This window comes from Schistocerca serialis, chromosome 1 (assembly GCF_023864345.2).
Source record: "Schistocerca serialis cubense isolate TAMUIC-IGC-003099 chromosome 1, iqSchSeri2.2, whole genome shotgun sequence".
NCBI classification, from domain to species: Eukaryota; Metazoa; Arthropoda; class Insecta; order Orthoptera; family Acrididae; genus Schistocerca; species Schistocerca serialis.
The window spans coordinates 80,484,655-80,508,173 of NC_064638.1; the positions used below are offsets into that span (position 1 = coordinate 80,484,655).

The 23,519-nt window shown below is 44.5% G+C and overlaps 1 protein-coding gene across 1 annotated transcript in view; it reads right to left on the reverse strand.

The window, feature by feature from the left end:
* Window positions 1-437: 437 nt before the first annotated feature.
* LOC126477107 (ionotropic receptor 75a-like) overlaps window positions 438-23,519 on the reverse strand; it is a 134,483-nt gene continuing 111,401 nt past the window's right edge. The window contains exons 6-8 of the mRNA XM_050103632.1: window positions 22,287-22,564; window positions 5,709-5,903; window positions 438-606 (exon numbers count right to left, since the gene is read on the reverse strand). Of these exons, the coding sequence (XP_049959589.1) occupies window positions 438-606; window positions 5,709-5,903; window positions 22,287-22,564 (642 nt within the window). The remainder of the gene's footprint in view (window positions 607-5,708; window positions 5,904-22,286; window positions 22,565-23,519) is intronic.

Consider the following 23,519-nt stretch of genomic DNA (forward strand, 5'->3'; position numbering starts at 1 on the left):
AAAATGTTGCGGACCAGTTGTCAAACGTACGATATTTTTACCACAACATGTTTCTGGCCTACGTTATCCCATTATCAAGTGCTATAAAACACGGAAACAAACCAATACATCGCATCACTACACGTACTGACAACCATATAAAATATTTATATCGCCCTGCAGTATACCTCAAAGGACTTGACAACGGGATAAGTCAGTCCCGAAACGTGCAGCAAAAATATCACACGTTTGACAAATGGTGCGTAACATTCTCAGTAGCGAGGATTCCTTTAATAAAATCCACCGTTAGTTTAGCTTGCTAACAAAAATTAGGCCACAAAGAACTACTAATTTAAACTGTTCTGTAGAGAGACTCTAATGTGCAATCTAGAGCAGTAATTCTAAAACTTTGCTCCCACTTAGCAAGCCTGAAACTAGACTGATGTTCGCTTAAGTTTCTAATCGTAGTAAGCAAAGACTGGAGGCCCCGTCCTAGGGACAGCAGCAGACACCGGAAGAGGCTCCCGCTGCGAGGTGGTGACTTCCTGGCTCTGAGGCGTGTTCACGACCAGACCCTCAGTGCGGTGGCCAGAGCGTCCTCTTCGCAGAAATGACTGCTTTATGTTCCTGTAAAAAAGTAAAAAAATAAAAGGCGTCAAGTAGAAAAGAGGGAGCTCCTTGAGAAGAAGTTTATACAAGCAAGGGAGCGGCTAGCGGCTGGTTAACGTTGGTAAAGAAACGTTTTTCAACAAAATATCTCAACTAATTACAACCTAGTCTATTTACAACTCGTACAGAAACCAGATGGCAGTTGTAAGAGTCGAGAGGCATGGAAGGGGCGCAGTGGTTGATAAAAGATCGAGAAAGGGTTGCAACTTATCCCCAGTCTTATTCAAACTTTACGTTGAGAACGCAGTAAAAGAAACCAAAGAAAAATTTGGAACAAGGTTTTAAGTTCCGGGAGAAGAAATAAAATTTTTGAGATTTGCCAATGACATTGAAATTCTATCAGAGACAGAAAAGGAGTTGTAAGAGCAATGGAATGGACAGTGTTTTTACGGATGATATAAGAATAACCTTGTGGTACCATAGATCAATACCACTCCCACCGGCGTCTCACATTTAGCAAAGGAAATGTACGTTTCCTACAGAGGCTGATTAAGCGTTGCGCGGTGGCTCAGCGGATCCAGTAATGCGCGCCCACTGCCCACGTCTTCAATGGCTCCAATTACGAGCGCCCTCTGCCGAAGCGATCTAGGATGGCCAGCAACCGCTACACATCCCAGTCTGCGTTGCGGTCTTCGACAGTCTTCAGTCATAGTCAACCGGCAGTTCGCTTCCGCTTTAGTAGCAGGATCCTCGAACTACATGACACTCTTTACTTTGCTTCTTGTAATAGTTGCACTTTACTGTTGCTTGTTCGTTTCTAAAGTTTCTTCGCTACGCTTAGGGTGGTATTACACTATCAAATTTCTTTGTCAAAGATTTGATCAAAGATGTGATCAAATATTCGTCAAATATATTTGACAAAGATCTTTGAGGTGGCGCTAAAAAGGGGTATTACACTGTCATCATATTTTTCGTCAAAGTTCAAGATGGCTGACAACAATAATTTGTTATTAACCGCAGCAGTTGCATGTACCACAATTGCACTGTGTGCACATGTGGAAGAGAAGCGGGACAAAAAAAAAAAGGAAACGTACTTAGGTGAAGCCGTGGATTTTACGACGACACGATAAATGCATTCAACAAAACTTGTTACGTAAGCCAAGTCGTACATCAATTACTTAAGAATGGATGAGCATACATTTCTGTATGTGCTCAGTGAAGAGTTTCCTCATATGACAAAGCACAATACTCACTTAAGAACTGCTATATCTGCAGAAAACAGGCTCACTGTAACACTCCGATTCCTTGCTACAGGAGAGAGATAGGTTACGATAGGCTAGGTGAGGTTAGGTTAGGTCAGGATGAAACGTCCCCTTAGAAAAATTAGTGAATTACTGTGCTGATAAATCCCTTACGTTATTTGATTTTCAAACAGCTGAGCAGAACTGAAAGTACTCAGACATTTCGCTCTTTGCCTATTCTGATCAACACTAAACTGACACACAATATTTTTAGCGCAACGCAATCTGACTTTCAAAAATCCCTACAAGAGAATGGCCCTGACTAACATTAACCTATACGTTTCACAAATCACTTACCTCACAAAAATCTTCGTTACTCGAACTACTGCAATACAGCGAGCGCCACTACTGCCAGCTAAATAAAAGATTCAAACTACTGAAGGCACTAACTGCTGATAGGCATAGTTAGCAAATGAAAGATTTTGATAGAGAACAAACAATGTATTTACCTTAATAGTGTTCAAAAGTGATTATATATATATATATATATATATATATATATATATATATATATATATATATATATATATATCAGTCCGTGATATCCATTCTTACAAATGTACTGTTTCTGATGGACACACGTCCAGATCATCCGCTCTCAAAAATCCGCTATCTCACTTCCCCACATCCACCACTGCTGGCGGCTCACCTCCAACTGCGCTACGCTACGGACTGTTCACATCCAGCTGCCCAACGCTACAATGGCAGACAACAATGCAAACTAACCACATACTGCACACAGCACAGCCCGTGATTTTCATACAGAGCTACGTGGCGTTACCAATAAGAAAACCTAAACAGCCTACTTACAAGGTCAACAGGTCCGGTCTCCAATCTTCTTAATCTATTTTTGTATTCAGGGTGCCTGACGTTGTAAAGCGCCTCATCAGCTTCATACATCTCTATTAATTTTGTAGTTGTAAGTATGCACCAATTGTATTTACTGGCAATGTTTATAAAAACACTACAGATGACAGAACGCTGCAGCAATGCTAGCGCTCAACGTGGTAACATGTCACACTGCAGTCAACAGAAGACAAGTGACTTCTTTGATCAAATCTACAGCGAGGCATTAGATTTGATCAAATGTTTGACGACATTTGACAAAGTTCCCTATTACACCATCAAATTTCTTTGACAAAGATATTGGACAAAGAAATTTGATAGTGTAACCCTACAACGACTACAGCTGCACCACTCTGTCCAAGGGCATTATCCCCAAACAAGGACAAATGTTTCTGGCTGCCGTCATCCTTCTATTGAAATCAAACAGAAGAATATTTCGCGAAAGTTCCGATTTCTCCGCTTGGCAGTTCATTTTCTAGCGCCCACAGCTCCACTCACTACTTCCAAATCTCAAAATGACGGTATGTTGCGTGAACTAGAAATAAAAAATGACAGTAGGTAAATAAACCCGTAGCAATCAGAATAACAACGTGCAAAATAGAAACACTACAAACTTATGTATCAACCTAATATTTGATACTTATGTTGTCAATTTTCATTAAAATTCTTAAATTCCAAGAGTTTATCTGAAGTATATGTTTTAAAAAATTGTAGTGACGTCACAAGTTGTTAGACTACAGTTTATTAATTTCAACAGAAACTGTTGAAGCTGTTACTGTTTTGATATTGTTGTTTAAAAGGACTGAATACGCAAATATACTAAATAGTAAATGGTTGTCTAGCAACTATCACTTATGTTTGTGATAATTCTTCATTAGAGATTGCAAGCTACTCTGAAGAGCCAAAGAAACTGGTACACCTGCCTAATATGGAGTAGGGCCCCCGTGAGCATGCGGAAGTGCCGCAACACGACGTGGTATGGATTCGTCTAATGTCTGAAGTAGTGCTGGAGGCAATTGACACCAAGAATCCGTAAGAGTACGAGGGGATGGAGAACAGCTCGTAGCAAAGCAACCCACATATGTTAAATAATGTTCATGTATGCGGAGTTTGGTTACCAGCGGAAGTGTTTACCCTCAGTAGAGCGTTTCTAGAGGCACTCTGCAGCAATTCCAGACGTGTAGAGTGTAACATTGTCCTGCTGGAATTCCCGAAGTCCGTCGGAATGAACAATGGACATGAATGGATGCAGGTGATCAGACAGGATGCTTACGAGAGTGTCACCTGTCAGAGTCGTATCTAGACGCATCAGGAGTCGCATATCACTCCAACTGCTCACGTCCCACACCATTACAAAGCCTCCACCAGCTTGAACAGTCCTCTGCTCACATGCAGGGTACATGAATTCATAAGGTTGTCTCCATACCCGCACACATCCATCCGCTCGATACAATTTCAAACGACAGTCGTCCGGCCAGGCAACATGTTTCCTGTCATCAACAGTCCAGTGTCGGCGATGAAGGGCCCAGGCGAGGCGTAAAGTTTTGTGTCGTGCAGTCTTCAAGGGTATATGAGTGGGCCTTCGGCTCCGAAAGCCCATCTGGATGATGTTTCATTGAATGGTTCGCACACTGACAGTTGTCGATGGCCCAGCACTGAAATCTGTCACGTTGAACGTCTCTCTTCAGTCGTCGTTGTTCGCGTTCTTGCACGATCGTTTTCCGGCCTCAGCGATGTCGTAGATTTGATGTTTCACCGGATTCCTGATATTCACGGTACACTTGTGAAATGCTAGTTCGGGAAAATCCCTACTTCATCGCTATCTCAGAGATGCTGTGTCCCATCGCTCGTGCGCCGACTTTACCACTTTCAAACTCCCTTAAACATTGATAACCTGCCATTGTAGCAGCAGTAACCGATCTAACAACGGAGTCAGACACTTGTTGTCTCATACAGACGTTGCCGACAGCAGCGGCGTATTCCGCCTGTTTGCATATCTCTTTATTTGACTTCGCATGCCTATACCGTTTTCTTTGGCGGTTCAGTGTAGAAGTAGAAAAACCAGCAAGGTTCACTTTCTAAATCCCTGTCTCTCCCGTGTCATTCACTAGTGATGGATTGATACGTCAAAGCAAGTGCACTTTATACTCTTTACACATTCGTTGCGTTGGCTAACTTGGTACAGAAAGAGAGTGATTCCATTTAGCAGCTGAAAAAAAAATCATTCCGTACCAGACAGAGAGAAGGTCTTTTGGAAGTTGTTGGATGTGAGGTCCGCCATGATGCGGAGAATGGAAGTGCTTGCCACACGAAAACGTAAGTAAAAACGAATATAGGAGCGAAAACATCGCGAAAAACTAAATTACATTCTAGAATATAGGTTAACTCCCAGCAAAAAACTTTCTCATCAATATCGTTTTGTTGCAGAGGACAAGCAACCTGCAGTAATTAACACACATGTGATCCAGAAAATTCATGCACACCAAATGTAAAGGTATTTACAAAAAGAAACGATCTGTTGTTTGAACTAAAAATGCACATAATTTTATAATCATTTAACAAAAATGTTCACATTGCAGAATTAATAAAAACAAAAACCCACTGATGATGGCACAGTGGTGCCGAAACATGTTTGGGTACTGAGAAAAACGGTGTTTTGCATAACTGGCAAACCTCACATCCTACAATTTTAACTGCAAACACGGCCAATACAAGGAGCTGCAAATCAAAATGATGGGTCTTTTGGAAGTGTTGTTCAACAAAGTCCTCTCTGAGTCTCCTTTTTACTTTCTTTCATATAACTCCGCCCCATTCCATTTTTAGTCCACCCCAATCCTTCTCCACCCTTCTACTCTCCAATTTCCTTAGAGTGTGACCAAATTTTAGCCCCATGGAAACAGGGTAGAGAGCACCTGAGCAACTGGCACACGCTAGTAATGCCACCGGCGCCACCACAGCTGTGGCTGCAGCTACCTGGCGGCATTGCGCAGTTCCAACACGAGGAGCAGAGTGGCGAGGACCACGGCGGCGGCCAGCAGCATGAAGGCGGGGGCGAGCGTCACCAGCTCCACCGTGGCGAACTCCGACTCTCGCAGGCAGGCGGGCGGCTGCGCGTGCCACAGGCTGCGCGTGCGGCTGATGTGGCCCCTCTCCAGCAGCTTGCGCAGCCTGCATCACAGACACTCGCTCTTCACCGACGCCTACACTGCGGCTATGCGCTCATGAAATGAACTCTAACCTCGCATAAGAAACTTGGCAAAAAATTAATCACGCCCCAGCGCGTGGGCTTCCGGAGCAATTTGTCCATCAGGGACCAACGTTCTAATATTGCCATATTTGATACAACTCACTGTGTGAGTTTTGGAATGTTTAGTGACCCAAGCATAAAATCTTATGGAATGTACACAAATCTAGTTGTACACTGACGGAAAAAGAAATCCCATCACCAAGTAGGAGTAATGCCAGCCAAACGAAAGTTGGCAGGCGTGTTTCTACACTACTGGCCATTAAAACTGCTACACCAAGAAGAAATGCAGATGATAAACGGGTATTCATTGGACAAATATATTATACTAGAACTGACATGTGATTACATTTCCGTGCAATTTGGGTGCATAGATCTGAGAAATCAGTACCCAGAACAATCACCTCTGGCTGTAATAACGGCCTTGATACGCCTGGGCATTGAGTCAAACAGAGCTTCGATGGCGTGTACAGGTACAGCTGCCCATGCAGCCTCAACACGATACCACAGTTCATCAAGAGTAATGACTGGCGTATTGTGACGAGCCAGTTGCTCGGCCACCATTGACCAGACGTTTTCAATTGGTGAGAGATCTAGACAGTGTCCTGGCCTGGGCAGCAGTTGAACATTTTCTGTATCCAGAAAGGCCCGTACAGGACGTGCAACGTACGGTCGTGCATTATCCTGCCGAAATGTAGGGTTTTGCAGGGATCGAATGAAGGGTAGAGCCACGGGTCGTAACACATCTGAAACGTAACGTCCACTGTTCAAAGTGTCGGCAATGCGAACAAGAGGTGACCGAGACGTGTTACCAATGGCACCCCATACCATCACGCCGGGTGATACGCCAGTATGGCGACGACGAATACACGCTTGCAATTTGCGTTCACCGCGATGTCGCCAAACACGGATGTGACCATCATGATGCAGTAAACAGAACCTGGATTCATCCGAAAAAATGACGTTTTGCCATTCGCGCATCCAGGTTCGTCGTTGAGTAGACCATCGCAGGCGCTCCTGTCTGTGATGCAGCGTCAAGGATAACCGCAGCCATGGTCTCCGAGCTGATAGTCCATGCTGCTGGAAACGTCGTAGAACTGTTCGTGCAGATGGTTGTTATCTTGCAAACGTCCTCATCTGTTGACTCAGGGATCGAGACGTGGCTGCACGATCCGTTACAGCCATGCGGATAAGATGCCTGTCATCTCGACTGCTAGTGATACGAGGCCGTTGGGATCCAGCACGGCGTTCCGTATTACCCTCCTGAACCCACCGATTCCATATTCTGCTAACAGTCATTGGATCTCGACCAACGCGAGCATCAATGTCGCGATACGATAAACCGCAATCGCGATAGGCTACAATCCGACCTTTATCAAAGTCGGAAACGTGATGGTACCATTTCTCCTCCTTACACGAGGCATCACAACAACGTTTCACCAGGCAACGCCGGTCAACTGCTGTTTGTGTATGAGAAATCGGCTGGAAACTTTCCTCATGTCAGCACGTTGTAGGTGTCGCCACCGGCGCCAACCTTGTGTGAATGCTCTGAAAAGCTAATCATTTGCATATCACAGCATCTTCTTCCTGTCGGTTAAGTTTCGCGTCTGTAGCACGTCATCTTCGTGGTGTAGCAATTTTAATGGCCAGTAGTGTACGTCTGAAAGATGACGTCTGTTCAAATTTCGGGCCAGTCACATCAGTGTGTCGTCAGTAGTGCCGGAATGAGGAGGTAAATTAGGTTGCTTTAAAAACGAGTTCTAATGGTTCTGAGCTTCAGTTACCTTTGAGATTTGGCGAACTGAGTTGATGTTAGTGAAGAATACCTTTAAGGTGACGAAGACACCATTGTCAACGCCTCACTGAGTTTGAACAAGTTCGTGTAACAAGGCTACGAGAAGCTGGATGTTCGTTCCGTGATATTGTGAAATGACTTTGTAGGAATATAGCCGCTGTAGTGCTGGCGGCGGCCGTCATGGGAAGATAGTGTCGCAAAGAGACCTGGTTCCAGATGGTACTACCGAGAAGGGAGACCATCGTGTTCGGCGTACGGCTATGCAACAGCGATTCTAGCAGCAGCTGACACCACAGTGACACAACGAACTGTTACAAATCGATTACTTCGAGGACAGGTCCGAGTCAGATGCCATGTAATGTGCATTCCACTAACCTCAAACTACCGGAGAGCAGGGTGGACGTCTGTTGTGTTTTCAGATAAAAGCTGGTTCTGCCTCCGAGTCAGCGATGACCCTGTGTTGCTTAGAACGACGCCAGGTGAGCGCCTGCAACAAATCTTTCTGAGTACTAGACACACTGGACCTACACCAAGAGTTATGGTCTGCAGTGCCATTTCGTATGACAGCAGGAGCACTCTCGTGGGTATTCCACGTACCCTGACTGCAAATTTGTTCGTCGGTCAGGAGATTCTACTTGTTTTTTCTGCCATTCATGATCAGTATTGGCTCAAATGGTTCAAATGGCTCTGAGCACTAAGGGTTCAAATGGCTCTGAGCACTATGGGACTCAACTGCTGTGGTCATAAGTCCCCTAGAACTTAGAACTACTTAAACCTAACTAACCTAAGGACATCACACACATCCATGCCCGCGGCAGGATTCGAACCTGCGACCGTAGCGGTCGTGCGGTTCCAGACTGTAGCGCCTTTAACCAGACTGTAGCGCCTCTAACCGCTCGTCCACTCCAGCCGGCTGAACAGTATTCCAGGGTGTGTTTTCTAAGGGGTTAACTCTCGCCCACATACCCCTGTTGTAACAGAACATGCTCTACAGAACGTCGACATGTTGCCTTGACTTGCTCCATCACCCAGTCGAGCACGTATGGGACGTTATCGGAGGGCATTTCCAGTGCCGGCCGCTGTGGCCGAGCGGTTCCAGGCGCTTCAGTCCGGCACCGCGCGACTGCTACGGTCGCAGGTTCGAATCCTGCCTCAGGCATGGATGTGTATGATGTCCTTAGGTTCGTTAGGTTTAAGTAGTTCTAAGTTCTAGGGGACTGATGACCTCAGATGTTAAGTCCCATAGTGCTCAGAGTCATTTGAGCACCTGCAGTACCATCCCCAACCAGCATTAACCGTCTCTGTACTGACCAAGTGCATCCCACAAATTGGCATTCGGCACCTGCACGAACAACACATGCAGCTTTCCATGCTTGCATCCAATGTTCTGGCGGTTACACCGCTTATTGATGGATTAGCAATTAACTTTTGCAATGGCTTTCGTCGCGCTTATATTAATCTGTGAACTTGCAAAGTTAAAAACTTAAATATGTTACGTAGACAAATGTGTTACCGAAATTTTGTTACTCCATTAATTGTTTCTTGGTATTGGGATCTTATTTTCTGTCAATGTATTTCAAAGGATTTATGCAGTGCGTAACCAAATTCCCTTTACAGACTTAGATAACATGTATTGGGTTCCAAGACGGTTAAATTTAGTGCAGGAGCTCATGTCCAGAAACATACTGCTTTCCTGCTATAAGAAAAATACTACAACATACTCCTGCTGCTTGTTATCTGCGTCCACTTACCAGCAGTGCTCGATGTGGCGAGCACCAATGTAAACACAAATACGGTATCTCCGTTTTATATTCCGGTACACATGATCACCAATCTCTGATCCAGCGTCCACCACAGCCATAACCCTGCACCAGTAGGTGTTCCTGAGAATCCACAGAGGTCTCGTAAATAAAGCACTTCATGTGACCCTACAGGTAGCAGTCTAGCGCATTCGAGTCAGGAGTACATACAGGTCAAGCAATCAGGCCACCACTTACTGTCACCAAAATCGTTGATATAGCTGATCCCCGACAGAATGTGAAAAATAAGGTACTGTGTCATCGTACTTACCGACGTGTTGTAAGTCGATGAGTCATTCGGCTCGTCTCTTTTCATCCACGTTTGATAAAATAGTTCGAACATAAATGAGCTAGCCGGCCGTTGTGACCGAGAGGTTCTAGGCGTTTCAGTCCGGAACCGCGCTGCTGCTGCGGTCGCAGGTTCGAATCCTGCCTCGGGCATGGATGTGTGTGTTGTCCTTAGGTTAGTTAGATTTAAGTAGTTCTAAGTTCTAGGGGACTGATGACCTCAGATGTTAAGTCCCATAGTGCTTAGAGCCATTTGAACCATTTTTTAAATGAGCTAAGCTACGTAGTGTCTCATAACACAAATGGCAGAGGAGATCCCATGACCAGTGCGAACCATGTGCTGCGATCCGCGTCCTAGTAGCGGAAGGAATAACACCTCCCGAAATGTTTTCAGGAATCAAAATAATTTACGGCGAAGGTGTTACGAACGGAACGAATTGTACGTTAAGTAGTCTTTTAACGAGTGCGTTTAAGTGGTGTAGGCATTTTAGTGGAGGCAGAACAAATGTTCATGGCGATCAAAGGAGTAGAAGACCTCCCATTCTGAGTGATGAGTTGGCGCGAAAAATCGACACAACTGATCGTGAAGACCGCTGATTGACAGCGGATGAAATATCTGCGATGTTTGGACAACTCTCCAGAACTATCGTATACGAGTCACTCGCAGAAACTCTAGAATACCGGAAACTGTTCGCAAGATGGGTCCCAAAACAGCTGACAGAGCACCAGAGGCAAAATTGGACCAGTGAAGCCCGCGAGTTTCTTGAGCGACTTGAACTGGAACGTGGGGGTTTTCTAGAGTTCTATTGTGACTGTAGATGACACGTAGGTGGCTCATTACACGCCTGAAAAAAAAGACAGTCGTCACAGTGGCGTCACACCAACTCTCCATCTGCGAAAGATTCCAGAATCACAATTTCGGGCAAAAATCCTGGCGTCAGGGTTTTGGGGCCGAAAAGATATCATTTTGTTCTAATTTCTGCCTTAGGGGTGATTATCAGTGCACAAAGATATTGTGAGTCCCTGAAAAAGCCCAAAAAGAGCTTTCAAAAGAAACGGAGTGAATTTCTGACGAAAGGAGTTTTGCACAACATAGCCTCACACAGCCTCAGCCATCAAGGTGCTCATAGACTTATCTGGATGGAATGTTTTGAACCACCACCGTGTTCCCCTGACTTGGCGCCTTCAGATTATCATCTTTTCACTTCCCTGAATGCACACATGAGTGGACTTAAATTTTCAAACGACGAGCAGGTGCGGAAAGAGAATCTGAAGTTGGAAAGAAGCTTGTTCCACGGCTCACCACATGCGCTGAGCGGGACGGCGATTACGTGGAAAAGTAGGCAAGCGTACCAACAACATCGTGTAATTTTTTCTCAAATGAACTTTCCCTAAAAGATATACAAAAATCTGGTACATTTATTTTTTGAACATAATTTAACGTGGTGCTGGCTATTTCAATTCCTTTCCTGTGAGAGAGACGGCCGCTGTGGTCGAGCGGTTCTAGGCCCTTCAGTCCGGAACCGCACTGCTTCTACGGTTCGAATCCTGCCTCGGGCATGGATGTGTGTGATGTCCTTAGGTTAGTCAGGTTTAAGTAGTTCTACGTCTAGGGGACTGATGACCTCAGATGTTAAGTCCCATAGTGCTTAGAGCCATTTGAACCATTTTTCTGTGTGAGATTTAGAATTGAGAAGCGCCGAGGATACAGGATAGAAGAGCTGCAAGTAACATACCAACAGAGAACCCTTGTGGGGCGACGATACACGGCCTTTCCTGAACAGCTAGCGGGACACGGACAGATTGACTCTGGCCTCATGTTGCCTTCGGGAAAGTCGCCTCGGATAACGCCATACTGGCACCCAGCGAATTATACTGAAAGTATTCGTTGCGGATGGCGGATCTCTGTTGGCAGGAAGTAGGTATTCGATCCATGCTAAGAAAAATGCACTTAGCTGACAAACATCTCCTAGCTGTCCAAATAAAAAACGCAGCTAAACAGCTCTGACTTGTGATAGATTTGGAAGAAACTGGAGAGATGGCGGATAGATTCGAGCACTGTGTTTTAGCTTTTCCCGTGGGCTGTGATGCGAAGCTACCTGGTGCTTGAGAGGGCACCGACTGGTAAAATTGATGCGACGTCAAGAGGACATAACATGCAGCACGAAGATTTTTAGTAAAGTGGGACAGAAATCGAGACTAACAGTTCTAAACGTTTTGCCTCAGCTGGAAGAAGATTGTGTTACCGGGAAACAATTTACTGGTCGTGCGATATACAGGGTGTCCCACTCAAACCTCCCTGATTTCAAGGACCCGGGAGAGAAAAACCACAGTAGATACGACAATCAAAAATGCACCACATTGTAGAGCATCTCAAAGACTTTATATTCCCGCGTCAGAAGCGCCAAGTATCGTCGAAAGAGCGCAGCATGGTCGCATGAAGTGAAAATGGCGACTCCACAGCGGCGCGCAAGCATTAGGGTGGTTTGCAAAAATAAAATCGCCGATTACTGTACAAATAAATTATCGTCATGTGCATGAATGTGATTCACCTAATGTTGAAAACAATTAAGGAATGGCATAGGAAGTTTCTGGCAACAAGAAGTGTTCTGAAACATTCTGGCCGTGCACATTACGGAGTTTCAGAAGAGATAGTGGAGGACACCAGACAAAAGGTTCTCAGAAGCCCACGTAAGTCAATTCGTGAAGCATCTAGGCAACTTGATGTACCGCGATCAACATTGCATCGTGTAGTTCACCAGCGTCTTCGTATGTGTGCTTTCAAAGGGCAAATTCTGCAACATCTCACGCTGAACGACAAACCATGCCTTAACAATTTGTTGCGGGTATGCTGCAGCGTATTGATGAAAAGATGAAGCAACCTTTCATCTATCAGGAAGGGTTAATAGGCATAATGTTCGGATTTGGGGTTCGCAAAATTAGCACATTGTCATTGAACATGTTCGTGATAGCCCTAAACTAAACGTCTAGTGCGGGCTAATGCACGACAGGATTGTTTGACCGTTCTTCTTTGCGGAACAAACAGTGAATGAGTCAGTGTATCTGGCCATGTTGGAGCAGCTTGTGTACCCTCAGATAGAAGACTTTCAACCCTACGTCAGTTTTCAACAAGATGGAGCTCCGCCGCATTGGTCAACGGCTGTTCGCAAGTTCCTGGATAGCGAATTTCCCAATCGTTGGATCGGACGCGCAGGGTCCACTGCCTGGCCACCACGTTCACCGACGTTACGCCGCGAAGGACCGCGTGTATGCGACCAAAGTCGACGATATTCCAACATTGCGACAACGTATCACTAATGCGATTGCAACAATAACAGAGGAAATGTCACAAAGAACTTAACAAGTAGTTCTTCGTGCTACAAATGGTTCACAAGTAGAGGTGTATTGATGATAAATAAATAAATTCTTTGAGACGCTCTACAATGTGGTGCATTTTTCATTGTCGTATCTACTGTGGTCTTTTTCCTAGGTCTTTGAAATCAGGGAGGTTCGATTGGGACACCCTGTAACTTCAAGAGGATTGGTTGCCGAGATTCTTGGTGGAAATGTGGGTTCAGTAAGTTATTTACTGACTAAAAATTACTAATTTGTCTCTGGACTTGGCGCTAAATGCATCGGTACTCTGCTAATGGAGTCAACGGTCCCAGTTGAAAGAGAAGCCTGCAGAGTTGGTCCGGTGTTCGAGTCCTCGAAAGAGGGGATCTAGCAACATACTTGATGGCAGCCAGACACGGTGTCACCAATCGGCACATATCGCATCGCCGATAACGGTGAGCATTACTTGCAACTTCGGCTTGTTGGGACAGTCGCAAGCTAGAACTTCAGAGTCGTGTTCATATTCACTTACCCACATTCGTCAGCACATTCTCAGTTGCATAGGCTTCTTCGTTTCTCCAGTCAGACAATCAATGTAATGGATGTGCAGACAGGTCGAGATAAATTTCACAAATTGAGGTATGTTGTAATAGTACAGACTAGTATACAATCTGATCCCCCCCCCCCTAACTTTAGTATAGGACCCAATACATAAACCGGAATTACGTAAAGTTTTGTATTTACGATAAACTGTAGCCATTCTATAATTTCAATGGATCAGCTATCTTAAATCGTAATTACACATAATAACATACCACTAAATTGCAAATTGTCATTATTCTATGTAAAACTACTTCCCATAACGTATTGTAGTACAGTGAATTTAACTTAAAAGTACGTACAAAATTTCTACACAACTTTTGGCTATATAAATTTCTTACTATTGTATCAAAGAGTCAGGGAGGACGTTATCCTGAAAAATTACTGTGTAGTTAAAATAGAGATTAACTTTTTCTCTATTAACAGCTTACAAAATGTATTTCATTGATTTTCTGTCTAAAAATGTTTTGCTATCAAAATTCTGCTCATATAAAACCTGTCACCACGTTTTGTGATAAAGTATCCTGTGTTCAAAGTGTCAAAAATTTATAGCTTTTAGTTATATATTCAATTATGTGATCATTTAAGAATCCAGTAAAATATTCTGACTGTTAGATGTTATTTATACTGCAGTTCTAGGTGTAGTTAAGGCAGGTAGTCTGTGTTGGATGTTGCCAGAAATGTGTGTAGCAATGTGTCTGTTTAATTGGTGCGATAAAACAAAAGTAATAATATAAAACGGTGTGCAGATTATGCTTATTGCAATTACTAAACACTCAGGTAGAGTTACATCTCTGCCCCAGACAAGTACTTGTACATTTACCATTCGAGCTTTTATCTCTCGGTAATCGACAGTGGCAGTTGTTCCAATAGAATCACTTGTAATTTTACAAAGATCATTACGTGCAGTCACTACGATGTTTCTAATTTTCACTATTTTCGAATGACAAATGTTTAGGAATATGATTATGAGCTAATTCCGATCCCCACTAACTAACCTTGCCAACCGATAGTTCAGTTATCTTCTTCCATACTTAATATTGTAACTTATATAATGTCTTTGATTCGAGTGTACTTTGCCTCCCTTGTGACATGCAGTATTTTTCAGTGATTAAATGGATATTCCCCATCTTATGATTCACTACTAGGACCACGATCTTTCACAGCGTTAATCATTCTTTTGCTTAAATTTATTCTAACATTGGGTCTTTAGGGTGTGCCAGCATCACAGTTAGTTCTGATTCAGTTAACTTCACTCTCACATACATGCGGGGTTTTGCGATGCTTTGACACACATGCATTGGCACGTCTTCCAAGAACCCATGCTGTACGCCGTCAAGGATTCGCAATTACGTGACACACGTGAGATGTGATGGAGGCAGATATGGCCCCATCACACGTCCTTCCAGAAACCCTGCCCCAATGTTCAGATTGTATGCGAATCTCCATCAGCCTACACATAGCTGTTGTGAGCATTGAAAGCACCTTCCCTTGTGAACTTGGCTTCATTCGTGAAAAGGATCCACCATGGGAATTGGACACGTCCACACAATGGTGCAAAAACCATCACCAGAAGTGGGATCGTGATGTAAAATGCGGTAGCTGCGTTCCCCGTACCCTCTTCGGGTAGTACGGGTGTAGGTTCCTGTCACGCAGAACACACCAAACGGTTTGTTGATCAACATTCAGTCCACCTGTAATGTTTCTGGTACTCGTGATGTCCTCTTCTACTGGATGAAGTACAGCTTGCAGCCTGTTCTGTAGAGAATAATAACTGCTGTAGTACAATATGAACAAAGTCCACAACATTACAGCAGCTACAAACCTCTCTGGGCAAATCACAAACTCAAGTTAATGGCATGTAAAAAAAACCTGTAATGGCCTGGGACATCAGGTGGTCAGTGAACGACGTACGTAATACCTTAGTCAGTAGCGCCGAAAAAAAAATGGTTCAAATGTCTTTGAGCAGTATGGGACTTAACATCTGAGGTCATCAGTCCCCTAGAACTTAGAACTACTTAAACCTAACTAACCTAAAGACATCACACACATCCATGCCCGAGGCAGGATTCGAACCTGCGACCGTAGCAGTCGCGCGGTGCCGGACTGAAGCGCCTGGAACCGCTCGGCCACTCCGGGCGGCAGTAGCGCCGAAAATGCGGAAGATCTGAACGTGTGTTGTGGTATTTTGCGTGCAGCGAGAAAACTGTGTGTTTCCGGTCATGAGTTATTATGCTAAACTTAACCGTTTTGGTCCCCACTACTAGCCCTCAACGTCTGTAAAGGGAATTTAGTTTCAATCTACAGTTATCAACTGATTATATTTTTTGGGAAGCATTTAACTTTGATATCTAAAAGCAAGGATATTTCCTTAGCACACGCAAAGAAAATCTTTTTATATTGTTAGTATAAATATAGACGTTACCTTTTTGATTTAATTGTCTGAAAATTCATCAGAATGTGATTAAATCCATCGTAGAAACGAAATGGAAATGAGACTGCAGTAAATTCATTAATATATTTTTATTTGTGTATCAAAATTGTTAGTTAGACCCTGAACATTAGAAATCGCAAGACGAAAAAAACCGTTATTGACAAACAACAAAAATAACTATAAAATGCCATTGATTAATAAAACTCTGGTTGTAAAAACAGAAATAGATGTGAAAAAACTTATATTCAATTTCGATATCATCTGTAACATTCCTTGCTTACAAAATTCGACATCTGATAATGTTGATGGATTTATTGCATTATTTGCATGTCACCTACTTTTTCACTTTGACTGGCTAAACTGAAATGGAACAATATGTATTTTGAAGGTTACTTTTTTGTGTAGTCTGGGTAAGTGTAACTCACGTCCAGCTTTGGAACCTCCTTAAACAACCCTCAAATCAACCCGTAGAAACGGCTCTTAACAGCCTAGGAGATAGTCCTCGTCTCCCCAGTTTGAAACGGTACCGTGCAGCCATATCAACGGCATTGTAGAATTCGTAATTCTATAAACTGCATCTTCAAATCGTGAAGATCATAGCTATTCGACCTATGAATTCCACGTTTTTCCCTCTCTCCTAAACAAATGCTAAAATACTGCTATGACTAAGTTGTGCAACAGAGCGAGGTAGAAGACGAATTAGGGACGAATTTCTGGCGGCGTATTGCAGCCACGTCTATTTAATGTTGCGAATTGTGGCCTGAATCCCTCCACTACGGCTCTGAAACGCTCCCTTTCTGTAGCTCATTAAACGCTCTGCGAGAAAGCGGTTGAGAAAATATTGTAGACACTATTTCGTCAACGTTCTGCAAAGGTTGCATCCACCTTGGTGACAGGACAGTACCGAAAGTAAACGGCATAATTTCCGTCAACTGTCAGACAACTAAACAAATCCATTTCATACAGCGGTTGCTAAAGTCACAATATTTCCTTTCGCACAGCACTACTAAGTCTGCAGTTTAGCAGAATCACAGAACCACAGACAATATTTTCTAGAACTGCACCATATCTCCGTGATGAATAAAAAGCATGTGTTTCACATTCGAGGAAGGGCCTAATCCCTTCTCTGTTCTCTGACTCTGGGGAAGGAAACCGGCCGAACCTTTTTGAACCACAGTCCTCTCGAATGCGGGTCCACTGTGCTAACAACTGCGCCACCTCGGTCTGTGGAGCTTCTCAGTGGTTGGGATGTTGATTGCTAGTTTTCACCCAAATAGCGCTAGGCATTTTCTGTGGAGCTGAGATCGTATGATTTAGCAGACGATTCGAAATGCGATATACTGCCATAGTGTTCGTCAGTCGAGAATTGTATGCGTGTACGCTGCGAATTCCTCTGTTGTCATCTTGAAATACTAGTGCGTCCATAGCATCCTCATCACGAAGATGAAGGACAATGTTCGCTCACCGGTAATATTGAAAGAAACGTCCTGCTTCACATTCACTGTAAGTTGAACGAGTGAGGCCAAGTCGTGTACTAATAACATGCGCCAAAACATCAGAGAACCACCTGTGGCCTGAATACCGCAGGCTAAACACACCACTGGGCCGTCGCTGTACTCGACACCATGAGTCATTTGAAAAGAGAGAAAAATGGCGACCCCTGGACCGCATTACACGCTGCCAGTCAGCTAATGCTTAGTTTCTATCCTTGGCCCAATAAAGACGCAGCACCGTATAGTTCTATGTGTCACTGCCTTCTTCGAGGCACCCGACTCCAAATGTCCGTTTCATGCTCTTACGTTCGCAATATTCGCTAGGAAATCCGCAAAGACAAAAGTGTAGATTGTCACACTGGTCTCCAGTCTCTGTCGGGACTACTGTTCTTACGCTAAGCTACATGAATGCACGTTGTACACCATTTCTTGTAGACAGTACACGTTCGTGCACAAACATATCTGGTAACTTCATTTACGGTATGGTCGTGGGCACGTCCAAACACAATTGCTGCTTTCTGCCGTTGTTCACTTCTCCAAGTCGACTCATCGTACTGCGCTGATTCCATACTGCCACATATATACCACTTTACAACCACGTCTTACAACAGTAGTGGTGGGTCAGCGACCAACTGTTATCATTACTCGATGTAGGAATACTTCCATAGTAAAGACCACGAGGCCATTCAGATTTGGCACAACTTTGAAACATAGAAAGGTCTTGATCACACAATTTTTACTAAGCGTTACGCGTTTCGAAATTTCATCATCATACAAGCTGTGGAGTGAAGCGTACAAGAAATTATTGACAGAAATTACACGTAAGTGTGCATCTGAGTATTCTAATGTACAGAAATTCCAAATAGTATCGTACTTGCATAAAATCAAACTGAATACATTACAAATCTCATCTCATGGAGGCATATTACACAGTGCCGTCGTCTACTGAATAGCACCAGTCTGGCGATTGAACTATGAAAGATCTAAACGGTGGCCAGTAGGCGGTGCTAGCATTGACCACAGGAAGCAAGACGAAGAGTAATTTTACAAACTTCTATGCACTGCGGTTAAGTGCACGTCAGCACCTCTTGAACAAATTTGACAAAAACATTTTCGCTACTTTTCCCGAAGAGAAACTCATACTAACAGTATGAAAAACGCGTCGTTAGGCACACCGTAAAAAAAAAAGTTACAGAGGTAGTCTTTCGTCAATAATCAAAAAAGAAGAAAATTTTAACCAGTAACTGGGTGGTACAACATAAACAGAAAACCCTTATGAGTAGTAAGTAAAACATAAGTGCGAAGGAATAAGTTCGCAAACATCACAAAATAAATGTACAAAGTATCACAAAATGAAGTCAAATTACAATAGACGAACAACCAGTTTGGTACTGGTTCTATTCGATAGATGACGACACTGTCAACTATGCCTCCATGAGATGAGACTTGTATTGTATTTAGTTTATGTGCTCACTTTCGTGAGCTCTGTGGCAAAGTTTGATTTTTTGTAAGTACGATACTTTACGGAATTTGTGTGTATTAGAATACTTAGATGCACACTTATATATATTTTTTGTCAATAATTTCTTATACACTTCATTCCACAGCTTGTACGATGATGAAATTTTGAAAAGCGTAACGCTTAATAGTGGATTGTGCGACCAAGACCTATCTGTATTTCAAAATAGTGCCAAATCGCCTGCTCTACTATGGAAGTATTCCTACAACAAGTAATGACAACAGTTGGTCGTTGGTTCTCCATCGCTGTTGTAACACATGGCAGTAAAGTGGTTTATATGGGGCAGTATGGAATCAGTGCAGGAAGATGAGTCCACGTGAAGAAGTGACGTGTTGATAGAAAGCAGCAATCGTGATTGGAAGTGCCCATGACCGTACCGTAAAAGTACACTACTGACCATTAAAATTGCTACACCAAGAAGAAATGCAGATCATAAACGAGTATTATACTAGAACTGACATGTGATTACATTTTCACGTAATTTGAGTGAATAGATCCTGAGAAATCAGTACCCAGAACAACCACCTCTGGCCGTAATAACGGCCTTGATACGCCTTTGCATTGAGTTAAACAGAGCCTGGATGGCGTGTACAGGTACAGCTGCCCATGCAGCTTCAACACGATACCACATTTCATCAAGAGTAGTGACTGGCGTATTGTGACGAGCCAGTTGCTCGGCCACCATTGACCAGAAGTTTTCAACTGGTGAGAGGTCTGGAGAATGTGCTGGCCAGAGCAGTCGAACTTTTTCTGTCTCCAGAAAGGCCCGCACAGGACCTGCTATATGCGGTCGTGCATTATCCTGCTGTAATGTAGGGTTTCGCAGGGGTCGAATGAAGGGTAGAGCCACGGGTCGTAACACATCTGAAATGTAACGTCCACTGTTCAAAGTGCCGTCAATGCGAACAAGAGGTGACCGAGACGTGTAACCAATGGCACCCTATACCATCACGCCGGGTGGTACGCCAATATGGCGATGACGAATACACGCTTCCAATGTGCGTGCACCGCGATGTCGCCAAACACGGATGCGACTATCATGATGCTCTAAACAGAACCTGGACTCATTCGTGCATCCAGGTTCGTCGTTGAGTACACCATCGCAGGCGGTCCTGTCTGTGATGCAGCGTCACGGGTAACGGCAGCCATGGTCACCGAGCTGATAGTCCATGCTCCTGCAAACGTCGTCGCACTGTTCGTGCAGATGATTCTCGTCTTGCAAAAGTCCCCATCTGTTGACACAGGGATCGAGACGTGGCTGCACGATCCGTTACAGCCATGAGGATGAGATGCCTGTCATCTCGACTGCTAGTGATACGAGTCCGTTGGGATCCAGCACGGCGTTCCGTATTACCCTCCTGCACCCACCGATTCCATATTCTGCTAACAGTCATTGGATCTCGACCAACGCGAGCAGCAATGTCGCGATACGATAAACCGCAACCGCGATAGGCTACAATCAGAGCTTTATCAAAGTCGGAAACCTGATGGAACGCATTTCTCCTCCTTACACAATGTATCACAACAACGTTTCACCAGACAACGCCGGTCAACTACTGTTTGTGTATGAGAAATCGGTTGGAAACTTTCCTCATGTCAGCACGTTGTAGGTGTTGCCACCGGCGCCAACCTTGTGTGAATGCTCTGAAAAGCTAATCATTTTCATATCACAGCATCTTCTTCTTGTCGGTTAAATTTCGCGTCTGTAGCACGTCATCTTTGTGGTGTAGCAATTTTAATGGCCAGTAGTGTAGTTGCCAGATGTGTTGGTGCATCAGCGTGTAGTGCCTACAAGAAACGGTATACAACTCGCATTCATGTACCACAGTAGTCCGGAACAGATACCGGCCGACAGCGACCGGGAGCCAGTGCGAGGATCTGTTCTCCAACTGGCAGAGAATTCACTTTCTTTTTTGGCAGATTCCGAGCAAATATTGTGAAGGTAACAGCATGAAACGAACATTTGGAGTCGAGTACCCCGAAGAAGGCAGTGGCACATAAAACTCTACGTCTTTATTGGGCCAAACAAGATAGAAACTGTGCATTAGTTGCGGTCCATGGGTCACGATTTTGATCTCTTTTCAAGTGACACATGGTATCGATTACAGCGACGGCCCAAGTGCGGAGTTTAAGCTGCAGTATTCAGACCAGAGGTGGCTCTCTGATGTTTTGGAGGTTGTTGTTGTTACCTGACTTGGCCTCACTCGTTCAGCATACAGTATATATATGGACCATGATGTTTATTGCAATATTCTCGGCGACAGAATGTTGTCCTTTATCGTACATCTTCGTGATGAGCATGTTGTGGACACACTTTGCAAGACGACAACAGTAAAGTTCACAGGCTACACATATACCATTCTCAACTGACGAACACTATCGCAGTCTATCGCATTTCGGATCTCCCTCTAAATCATCCGATCTCAGTTGCACAGAAAATGCCTGGCGCTGCTCGAGCGAAACGTAGCAATTAACATCCCAGCTATTTAGAAGTTCCACAGAGTGAGGTGGCGCTGTGGTTATCACACTGAAATTTCGTTCGGGACGACGGCTGTTCATATCCCCCCAATGGCATCCAGATTTAAGTTTTCCGTGATGACCCTAAATCGCTTCATGCAAATGCAGGGATTGTTCCTATGAAAAGGGTACAGCCGATTTGCTTCCCTATCCTTTTTTAATCAGAGCTTGTGCTCTATCTCTAACGACCGCACTGTCAACCGGACGTTAAAGTCCAATCATCCTTCTTTTGGAAGCTCCAGGGAATCTGTATAATTTCTGTCATTAATTTCTTGCACACTTCATTCAACAGCTTTCCAAACGCATAACGCTTAATACAGAAGTGCGCGATCAAGATTTTTCTACAATCAAAGTATTGCCAACTGTTATTTCTGCACCATCTACAACGCTGCAAAGCGACCAGTCTTATTTTAATGGGGTGACTAATATTTTGTCTGGCGATTTTATATCTAGCTTAGACGTCTAGTAAGTAGCGTGATCACTAGGGACGTCATGCTGGCCTGTGAGTAATGCTGTGCAGCGTTACCCTATAGTGACGAGCTCCCTGTAAGGGGAGTTCTTGCGCACTGGCATGTAGGTGGAGCGCGACTTCATGAAGTCGATCGCGACCAGCGAGCACTTGTCGGCCTCGGTGACGTAGCGGTCGAGCAGCGGGTAGAGACTGACGTCCTCGGCGGTGAAGGCGAACGCCTCGGTGGCCACCTTGCGCACGCCCTCCAGCAAGCTGTGGTAGTTGGGCTCGGGTGCGCCTCGCGGCCACACCTTTTGGGCCATCAGCGCGTGGTCCACGGGATCGCTGCTCCTCTGCACACACGAGCAAGGTGGAGCCTCACGGCCGTTGTCCGATCTGTAATGGAACTCAAACAGCACTGGAGAACGCAGCCATTGACTACGCTCACACATTTTGCGTCTACTACTGCTCCTCATACAGAGTGCACAATTAGGCACTAAGAGAACCACCACAGCCGTAACCAGAAGGAGTAAATACGTTGTATCAAGCTCATATACTATGTGATCAAGAGTATCAGGACACCTGGCTGAAAATGAGTTACAACTTCGTGGCGCCCTCTATCGTTAATCCTGGAATTCAATATGGTGTCGGTCCTCCCTTAGCCTTGATGACAACTCCCACTCTTGCAGGCAAACGTTCAATCAGGTGCTGGAAGGTTTCTTGGGGAATGGCAGCCCTTTCTTCACGGAGTGCTGCACTGAGGAGAGGTATCGATGTCGGTCGTTGTGGCCTGGCACGAAGTCGGCGTTCCAAAACATTCCGAAGGTGTTCTGTAGGATTCAGGTCAGGACTCTGTGCAGGCCAGCCTATTACAGGGATGTTATTGTCGTGCAGCCATTCTGCCAAAGGCTGTGCACTATGAATAGGTGCTCGATTGTGTTGAAAGGTGCAGTTGCCATCTCCGAATTGCTCTTCAACAGTGGGAAGCAAGAAGGTGCTTAAACCACCAATGTAGGCCTATGCTGTGATAGTGCCACGCAAAGCAAAAGGGGGTGCAAGGCCAATCCATGAAAAACACTACCACACCATAACACCACCGCCTCCGAATTTTACTGTAGGCTCTACACACGCTGGCGGATGACGTTCACCGGGTATTCGCCATACCCACACCCTGCCATCGGATCACCACATTGTGTACCGTGGTTCGTCACTCCGCACAACGTTTTTCCACTGTTCAATCGATCAATGTATACGCTCCTTATACCAAGCAAGGTTCGTTTGGCGTTTACCGGCGTGATGTATGGCTTA